The 9,577-nt window shown below is 49.3% G+C and overlaps 1 protein-coding gene across 1 annotated transcript in view; it reads right to left on the bottom strand.

Annotated features, from left to right (window-relative positions):
• RAB40C (RAB40C, member RAS oncogene family) overlaps positions 1–7,596 on the bottom strand; it is a gene marked incomplete at its 5' end in the record, with an annotated part of 14,292 nt that extends 6,696 nt beyond the window's left edge. The window contains 2 exons of the mRNA XM_010083048.1: positions 5,318–5,378; positions 7,536–7,596. Coding sequence (XP_010081350.1) covers positions 5,318–5,378; positions 7,536–7,596 — 122 coding nt within the window. The remainder of the gene's footprint in view (positions 1–5,317; positions 5,379–7,535) is intronic.
• Positions 7,597–9,577: the final 1,981 nt, after the last annotated feature.

The following is a 9,577-nucleotide window of genomic DNA, read 5'->3' as shown; positions in this document are numbered from 1 at the left end:
TAGACAAAGATCTGTCCACTCAACCGAGGGGCGGTGGGAAGTATCAGCCCCTGTGTGCTTGCTGCAGGTGCCCAGCCCAGGCTTAGAAGCAATGAGCTTTTACAGGGGACAGAGAAGCAGCACGCTCACCCAGCAGGGGAAAGCAGACTCCTCCAGAAAGGCTCCTCGGATGCTTTAGGAGCTGGATCTCCATAAGCACCCAGGCACACGGCTGTGGGGAGCAAGTGCTCACACCACTGCCAAAGGCTCAGCCCGGCGCAGGCAGAGGGGCGGCCAGGAGAGCGTCACTCCCGGTATTCTCCACCGATGGAAAAAGCTGCTGCTGAGGAAGCTGGAAGCCTGGAAGACCCCCCCGACTGGATTTCTCTGGCTCACAGGACAAAGTAAACCATAAACAAAAGATTCAGTGCTGACGGCAACCAGAACACTGTGTCCCTCCTGCCTGCGCTTTCAGAGCTACGTTTGGTCACGTTTTCCAGCTGGCACCTCGGACCTTGGCTCACAGGCAGCTACGTCCTGCTGCCAAACCATTTCCCAACACCATAATGCATTGTTGGGGGGGGATTATTTATCTCTGAGCTTTTGATAAACACACTGGCAGGCAGGGTGGACTCCTCCAGCAGCTGGACAACCCCATCGAAATGACCTGAGGCAGGTAGAGTATTTGCAGCAAGTAAGAAAGTCGAAGGTAGAGCAGAGCCCACGCCGCAGGGGCTGCTGAGCTGCCAAAAACCCCACCACCTTCCTGCATGTTAAAAAGCCCTGAATAAACAGCAGCTACTCAAACGACCTGCCTAAGCAGAACTCAACAATATTCACTGTTCTGTTAGGGCTGCAGCTTTGCTGTAAGATGGGAGCGTTTTTCAACGCTGATCACGGCTTCCTGGCGATGGTCTGAAACTGTTCCTGAAGGACCTGCTGTGCCACGCTGCCTGGGAAAGGCTGGCGAGACATGTTTCCAGAAACAGTTTAAATCACTGGCACGTGAGGACATTAGGAATGACACAAGCACTGTTTCTTCCTCGCAAGATCAGAAAGCAGCACCACAAGCCTCTTTCTCCCCTCTGCGATCACTCCTGGAAGTGTGCTCAGAGCATCCAGAGGAGCCACAGCTGCCGCTCGCCGTTGAGATCAGCGTCCAGCCCTGCTGCCGGCATGATTGAGACCTTAAAGCCAAGCAGAAAAAGCCAAAGAGCAGAAGCCCAAGAGCAAAATGAAAGATTTCTGAAACACCTTTAACCATCGCTAAAAATGCCCTTCACTATGCGCTGCGACAATTAATACAAAAATCCTTCGGCAGCACAGCAAGCTCCAGACTCCCCGCGTCTGGGTTTCCATCTCTAGCCCTCGTCATCTCACCATGACACGGCCTGCATGCTCTCCCTGCCCCACCAGGGCCTGGAGGCCAGTGCTCTGCTATCCCAGACCCAATTGCTCCTCTTTTGCCCCAAAGTGAGACCCTGAAGGGATGTGGTCAGGACCCGCTGGCCCAACAGACCCCGAGAGGGAAGGGATGATGAAGCAGCTGTGATAGGAGATGGGAAACGCAAACACCTGGGAAGCAAGGAGAGAAAAGGAGGGGGGTCCCAGGCACACCAGCATGCCACAAGCCTCCACCTCGAGCCAGAGAGCTCATCTCATCCCTAACGAGATCAGATTGGCAGGGCAGGGAGGGAAAGCAGGACAGATCTGTGATCCTCACAGCAAATCCCGAGGCAGACGTGGCTGGTCTGCCCTGGCTGAACGGAGGCACTGGTCCTCACCAAGCCAACTCAGCCAGGACAGCAAAGCTACTTTGCTTCAGATGTTTCCAAGATTGCTGAAGATGAAAGCCACCCGGCTATGTAACCAGAGAAGTGGTGCGGACTCTAAACTGGGGAAGGGATGGAGGTGCTCAGGAGGAGTCCTTTCGCTGGGCAGGGACCAGCCTGCAGCCCCGGCTGAGCAAAGCCTGAGGCTGTGCTGTGGGGGAAAGGACAACTCCCGAGGAGGTCTGCTCCCTGTTTGGAGACTGGTTTTCCCTTTTGCCATCTCTCCAGCGTTGACTTCAGAAGATTCAGTTCTTACCACTGCACTTGAGAAACAGTGAGGGGTGTGGGGGGGAACTCCAGGTGTGCTCCCTGACCTGAAGGCTCTTTTCATACCAGCTTTTCTCTTACACACTGGCCATTCAGGCAGACTCGCCCTGTCCTCAGTCACCCCTGTAAGGGCTGCCAGGCTGCTGAGGCCAGCCTCCTGCTCTCACAGCTAACCCGTCCAAGTCCTCCTTGGAAACTCATCCTTGTGCTCTTTACGGGAAGCTCAGTTCAGAGCCTCACCCCTCTACTCACCGAGAACCTTCTGCTCTTTTTCAGTGTGAAGGTGCTTACGGACAGTTCATACCAAGCCGTTCTTGTACAAATATCACGCTGCGTTTTAAACAGAGCTTTCCCCACCCTGGCATCTCTCCTCTCTGCTGTATTTACTCTTCCTGAGCCTTTGGCTCGTTAGGTTAAAAAAGCTGTTTCTCTTGCCTCCAACTGGCTGCCTACAGCAGAAGTCTTGAAGTCTGATGATACAAAAAAAAAAGCAGACAGCTGCAACAAGTCAGTACAGCACACAGCATTAAACACATCTGAAGGAAGAGAACTCAGAAGCATTTTCTCTCTTTTTCCCCCAAGACCACACTGGGTTAAACTGTCTTTATGCTAAGCTATGCCAGAAATTAGCTTCTGCATACTGAAAATAACTGGAGGTGTTGAGTCCATTCTTGCAGTCACACAGGCATTTGTTATTCGAAACAAACAGTCCTCTCGCTCTGGTTAACCATTAAGAGTTTAAATGACGATACTTTCCTCTTCCACTGAAAGATGTGGTGAGTTATTTAAGAGAGCCAATACCGGTTTTCCTGCTAATCCAGGAATATTGGTGCATGGCTGCAGGGGAGCCACTCGCCTGATGCTGAAACCAATCGACTTTGACTCCGAGCCACCTGGAGAAGACTGTACGAGGACTCTAGCTACCAGTGGAGATACTCCACTTGGGAACTACCCCTGCTCCCACCGGGCAGGCTCGCTGTTCAGGGCTGTTTTGTTGTTTTTAAGGGTAAAGGTTGGCTGTTTTGGCAGGTCAGGATTGACGCATCACAACAGTTCTCTGGAAAAGGGATTTGTTGCAGGAGCAGAATGCAGGCTGGGAGGTAAAGGCGAAAGCTACACCTCGCTGCGTAAGTAAGCTCCATAGCCCAGCATTCAGCAATCAAGAATTCACATTAAAGGTCCCTCTGCCTGGCTGATGAGGTTTGTTGCAAACGTCTCTCAGACAGCCTCCTTGGGAGGGGTAAGCCGATCAGATGGATGAGGCAAGCCTTGCAGATGTTCAGCTGAGAGTTCCTAAAGCAATACTGATAAATACAGCAGGAGGGCAAGACATTGCCTCCAAAGCAAAGAAAGTCAAGAGCTTAATTTTAAGAAAGGAAGATGAAAGCAATCTTCAGTTTCCAACTTAAAGTCAGACAGGTACATGACACTTTATGGCATCCAGTGTCAAACAGTGTCCAGGGAGAAGAGGCTGCGGGAACCCAATGGATGCACGGTGTGTCTTACAGCTCCCTGCAGTTTCTAGACAAGTGTGTACCTGTCTCTCCATCCAGTTTAAACATTCTCATCGGTACTTATTTCACCTTCCCTCTCTGCCCCAGTTTACTGTGTGGTGGCAGCAGCCACGAGTTCTGGCATGTGGCTGTGGGCTCTGCTGGGTGCAGCCCGTGGAGACACAGCAGCGGCTCCGAGGAGCTCACAGTCTGCGCAAAGGGGAGAAAGCCTTCTGTACAGCAGTTTGGAAAAACAGGTGATGCTGCAGACAGGAGTGAAAGATCGCAGATGATATTTCTAGGCACATTAGCTGGGAAGCCTGCCGCTTTCTATTCCTAGTTTGATTTGGGAATCTGACACAGCAAGGTCTCAGAGAAACTGGCCAAAGCTAAGTTTTGTGGTCATCAAAAAACCACACTGACCGATTCTGTTAATTTATAACTGGAAAGGCAAATTATATGGTCTCAAGCCCACAAGTTATATTAGGATTGGAGGTCTAGATTTTTCTGAAATGTAGTACGGGCAGAGGGAAGCTTAAAGATAAACTCACAGGTTGGACCAAGCCTGTGAACAAGAGATTCTGTACTCTCCCACTGCTTGAGGCACGCTCCAACACTCCTTGCCAGGTACTTCTGCAAACACCAGGAAATTGGCCTTTGCTTCAAAGGAGCTGCCTCAAAGCATCCACACCACCAGAGATGTGCACAAACAAGAATAAACAAGACACCGGAGGAGATACCAACAGCACATCCCAGGCAAAGTGCTCTCGTGTCTACGGCACAAGTGCATTTGCAGGGAGTTGTAGAGAAAGAGAGCACGATGGATTATGCCAGTTAGCAAAGCAAAAGTCTCCAGCTACAAGAAGCAAAAAAGCCAAGAGCAATAGTGGCAAGAGCTTGAGTAAAAGTGGCAAAATTTCCCAAAGGCTGGGAAGCTGCCAGGACACTGGCACGGTCAGGAGGCTGATATATAGCTTCTGACTCTTAGTGTCTGAGAGAGGAGGAATTTTCTCCAAAGCTTTCCAATTTGGAAACAAAAGGGAAATTACAGTGGTTCATTTAACTTAGGGAGACAATATCCTGGAGGGACCCTGTCACGTTACTAAAAGGACAAGAATAAAGCTGTAAGAAAGCACTATTAACAGCAATTTTTCAGAGGACCACAGGATTTTTCTGCTGTTCAGAATCTAGATGCTATTCTGGAGCAGGGCCCAAAGGAGACACCCAAAATGTAACGCTCTGTCTCATGTTTTAAGGGACATACTTTACGATCCAATTGAGCTGCTCTAGTTTCAAGTCTACATCAAACCCACAAGTAGAAGCCACCCTATTTTTGGAACTGACTTGAAGGCAACACAGACTGGAAGAACTCCACTGGGAAAGCCAATGTCATATTTAAACAAATTTGACAAACCTCAGAAAGTACAAGCTCCCACATGAAAGCTAAGGCAGATCTAGAGCTAGAATTGCCTCGTCCTCCATATCCCCATCTTCTCAGCCCTTTTGTAGAAACTGAAACTGAATATAGTGTGTAACAGACCTTTTCTGTAGCAGTCTAGGACATTTCATCAAACCAGAATGCCAGGCAGCACGACCACATGCAGTGCCTCTCGGCATCTACACAGATCCCATCCTTTTGAGGCTTGTTGTGCTCCTCTTCAGAGCTCTTTACTATGGTATAAAAGATTTTTACAGCCTAAAGGAAAAGCAAGTGTGCCCCATCGAAGCACTGAGAGCAGCACTTACCTGGGCTCCTCTAGAGTAGGATCTGAAAATGGTGCAAAATCTTCCTTGCCCTGATGTGTCCCTGCAACAAAGAGAAGTAATGTTACACCTCTGAAATTTGGGGAATGGAATCCCATACTGCACATCTCCTATTGGACTTTAAAAAAAATAAATTAGCACAGATTTCGTCAGATCTTGAGAACGTACATGGTACCCAGACTGCTCTGGAGGATGTTTTTTGGAAGAATCCGTGTGTGCATCACCACCTTTGGTTAGTCAGACACTCCAGAGGTCCTTGCTGTCACTGTGCTCCCCACAGAGAAGGTACAAACAAAACCACTCAGCTTCAGCACTACCTTATGGTGAACAGGGATGTAAATAATTTTACTACCTTGGGCAAAGGATTTTCCCTCTAGTTCCCTACAGTCCACGGGAGTTCAAAGGCAGAGCGAGGCTGCAGACCAGCTGGAGAACAGCTGACTTATTGTAAAATGAACGTAACTGCGCAAGAGAGGAGAAGTTGTCTTGCACTGTCTAGTTTCACTTATTTTTCCAAACATGTTTTAACCAAAAATGAAAGAAAGTGTCTTTATACCCAGATCTCTGACAGACCTGGTCAATCAGACCCTACGGAGAGCTCAGGAACAATGATTCCAGCCCCCTGCAACAATAAAAGGTTATTCAGTCACTATTGTTTGTCCTGACTGAACTCTTGACATGGTGTAAATAAGTTTGACTACATTGCCAGCACCTCTCAGTGCCTGTGGGAACATCTGGACAGCGAGCCAGAGCCCAGCACCTGATCTAACCTGCATACACTGTGTCAGGGCAATCAGAGACACGGCAGGATGTCTGTCACATCTATCCACTGGGCCAGCGTAACAGACACATTAGCGACCATCAAGAAGCCTGATGAATCCCTCAGCCCCAGACTTGCACCAGTGACACAAAAAAAGCAGTGACCTCAGGTTCAGGACAGTCGTTCTTTCAGATCTAAATCTTTCAAGGATCATATTATTGGTCCTGGACATCAATCTAATAGTCTGTGCTTCTATCTCCTTCTCCCCTGACAGTCAAATATGGGGTTGCATGAGTAAAGTAATGGTAAAAGATTACACTGAGGCATCATAAACCCACGCTACCAGCTTTTCAGGTCCTGTGCTGGTTCTCCAGCTCAGGAATTACAGTATAAAAAGAGGGTTTCAAGAGGGAAGCAGTAACTGCACACTTGGGGCTGAAATGTTAAAACAGACAACTTGCAAGAGAGACCAAAGAATATAATCAGCACATATAAACATACAAGCTGGAGGAGATAAATTAGCTGCTTCTGTTCTGTAAGAAAAAAATGAGGATATTCAGCTTCAGGGGTATAATTAAACCACGAAACTATATGCTGCTGGAGTCAGTCACTGAGGGTGGGAACACGCCGCTCGCTCCTGTTTAACAATTCACACAGATTACTGATATTCCTGTTACTTTACAAGCGTTGGTAAAAGGTCTATTTAATTTCATGTTTGAGGGCCTGTGCCATTTCATTCCCTACTGAATCTGGGTGAAACCCAGAAGAGGGGAAGGCAACCTATCCGTCCTCTTTCATCTACAGGACTGCTGTGCCAGCATCTCAGCAGGTTAAACCTCAAAGCTGGGCCAGAAGGACGCCAGGTCTCCTTCTGGTGCAGCAGATAAGGCAGGAGTCACCCCTCCCATGCAGCGTCCTCCCATCTCCATCCCAGTGGCAGGTCACGCCAGCAAGTCCTGCTCTCCAGGGGTTTACCACACTCTGACACCAACTGTGAGCTCTATTCATCGCTCTTGTTTTGATTTTCTACTGAAGTCACTGAGAAATATTCAGCTTCTGTAGGGACTAAAGGCTTCACCTGTTTGTGGGTTTTTTTTTTTTTTTTTCTTTTCCTATTCTCTTGTCTATATTTCTCATCAGAGGATTTCAGGAAAATCCAATATTGCTTCCAAAATAGTACTGGTCCCTCCTTGACTGAGAGCTGTACGGGCATACAGTCAGATACAATGGAGAAAGACTGAAATTGGACCATCCTGGCAAAGAACGGCACGTTATTTGTGCTACTCCATCCACAGACGGGGTCTGGCTTGCTGGACTCACTCACTGGCAAGACCAGCTCACAAGCCTCGCTGCATGCTGGGGATGCTCTGCCCAGCTTGGTACAGCATCCCACTGTCACCAGCCCTGCGCCCGCAGCCACAGCGGCTCAGAAACACTCACCAGAGCTCCAGCTTGACCCTTCTGCCGTCCAGCAAGATAGTAGTGGTCTTGTAGTCAATTCCTGAAAGGAAACCAACAAAAAGCTGAGCAAACACCATGCAGGTCTTCAGAGATGGACAAGAAACCCACTCCACCTGCCCAGATCTATCGTTTCATGTTGCAGTGATGTTTTCTCCCCCTTGCTGTACTGCGTGTCTGTGGAGGGCAACCTTGATAGATACAGACCTCTGCTTCGAGGCAAAGATCACTCTCGTGGAGCTCTCTCCCTCCTCTCCCAAAATATAGATAACCCCTAGATTGCTTCTTCCTTCTCCATGGTTGGATAAAGCCTGTTTAGGGCTCGAGCTGCAGCAGATTCAGCGGTCTGTAGCATTATCCCAAGTGACAGCATTAAGTCAGAGACTTTTGGGGGCTGAGCCAGCGACGAACAATTTAGAAGCACCTCTGCAAAGCCAGCCTGCAGACCCAACCGTCTCTCAAACATCACTGCCCGAAGCACTCAAAGGACATTTTGGGAGGTGGGTGACACTGAAAGCCTGTCCAGAGAGTGCTGTTTCTTTGAGCAGCTCTTGGGCACGTGTCATACAGGGTCGGGTAAGGCAGAAAGCACTCTACCGACAGCTGAGACAGCAGCACGGACAAACCGCCTTTCACAGAGCCACAGTGCCAGCGCAGCAGCAAACCCCCAAACCACACCACCCGGCTGTGCTGACAAGCCACTCGTTCACACAAGGGGTGCCCAACACCTTCAGATACACAGAGAGTTTGTTAAAAACCAGGATTCTGCCTGAAGCACATTCAAGTGGAGAAATTGTTTCAAAAAGGGGCAACTCCACCTGCAAGCAACAGGTCCAAACGGAGCAGACCGCCGCTCCCCACGGCCCCAGGCACAGGAGGGAAGAGGCACGGCCGCACCTCCCAGCTCCTTCCCCAAACCCCAGGCTCCACGGCCGAGGGGCTCCAGGTGCCCAGGAAACGCAGCTTCTCCCCCGGCTCCAGCTAATACGCTTCAAGTGTGTGGAAGGTGCTTAAACAAACCATTATTGCACACCCACTACAGCATACACTAATTTACAACAGTCTTTAATACAGCAGAGTTGCTTCACTCCGATTAGATCAACTTTATTTTTTCTCTCGCCAATAGATACCAAACTCTGAATCTATATTAAAAACCCGCTGGTGTGTTAGAGCCTGCATCTCCCTTTCCTGCAGGGAGAACACTGCCCCGGTACCCAAACAGGGCAGTTTGTCAATAAAGCAAATGGATTTTTCTGAGTCATCAGCAGGAGTCAGTGAAAAACAAATTAGATTTTGGCCTTCACAGGGTGCTATAAAAAGCAATAAAGATAATTATCTTAAATTCCAACTATTTCCAGTGCTTTATCACAGAAAATAGACACTTTACATTTTATCTTCCTCCAGAGACAAGGGAATGATCTGTTTTTATTTTCAGGCAGATACAAACCTCCCCCATCGGCAGGGATGGCGAGCAGCAGCGGGAGCCAGGAGGGTGCATCCAGACACCTCCCTCCCAGTTGCTGAACTGGGGTCTGCCCTTGGCATGGGCTGACCAGCCCTCAGGGAAGGGGCTGATTGCGCCCACTGCCCTGTTTCACATCATAGACTCATGAAGGTTGGAAAAGACCTCAAGGATCATCAAGTCCAACCATCAACCCAACACCACCCAACCCACTAACCCATGTCCCGAAGCACCACATCCACACGTTTCTTGACCCCCTCCAGGGATCCTCGGAGACTCTGCTCCATGCGGAGCTGCCCCATTTCTCCTCAGGCACAAGAGCTCTCCGCAAGCTGCGCGTCCTCAGCATCCTCCCTCTAGGAGCATGGATGGAGCAGTCAGACGAAGGCACCAAGGAGGGGGAACAGCGACACCGTTTTCAGGGCACAAAGGCCACGTGCTTCCAAAAAATGCCATGGTCAGGGTGAAACAAATCGCTTGACGACCAGCTTTTAAAAGGTTCAGCTGGATGGAAAGAGAAGAAAACTCATTACTGGAGAATGGCTTGAGAGCAGCCCTGAGG

This window comes from Pterocles gutturalis, unplaced genomic scaffold, assembly GCF_000699245.1.
Source record: "Pterocles gutturalis isolate BGI_N339 unplaced genomic scaffold, ASM69924v1 scaffold29151, whole genome shotgun sequence".
Lineage (NCBI taxonomy): Eukaryota > Metazoa > Chordata > Aves > Pterocliformes > Pteroclidae > Pterocles > Pterocles gutturalis.
This window is presented reverse-complemented; position numbering and strand designations above follow the sequence as displayed.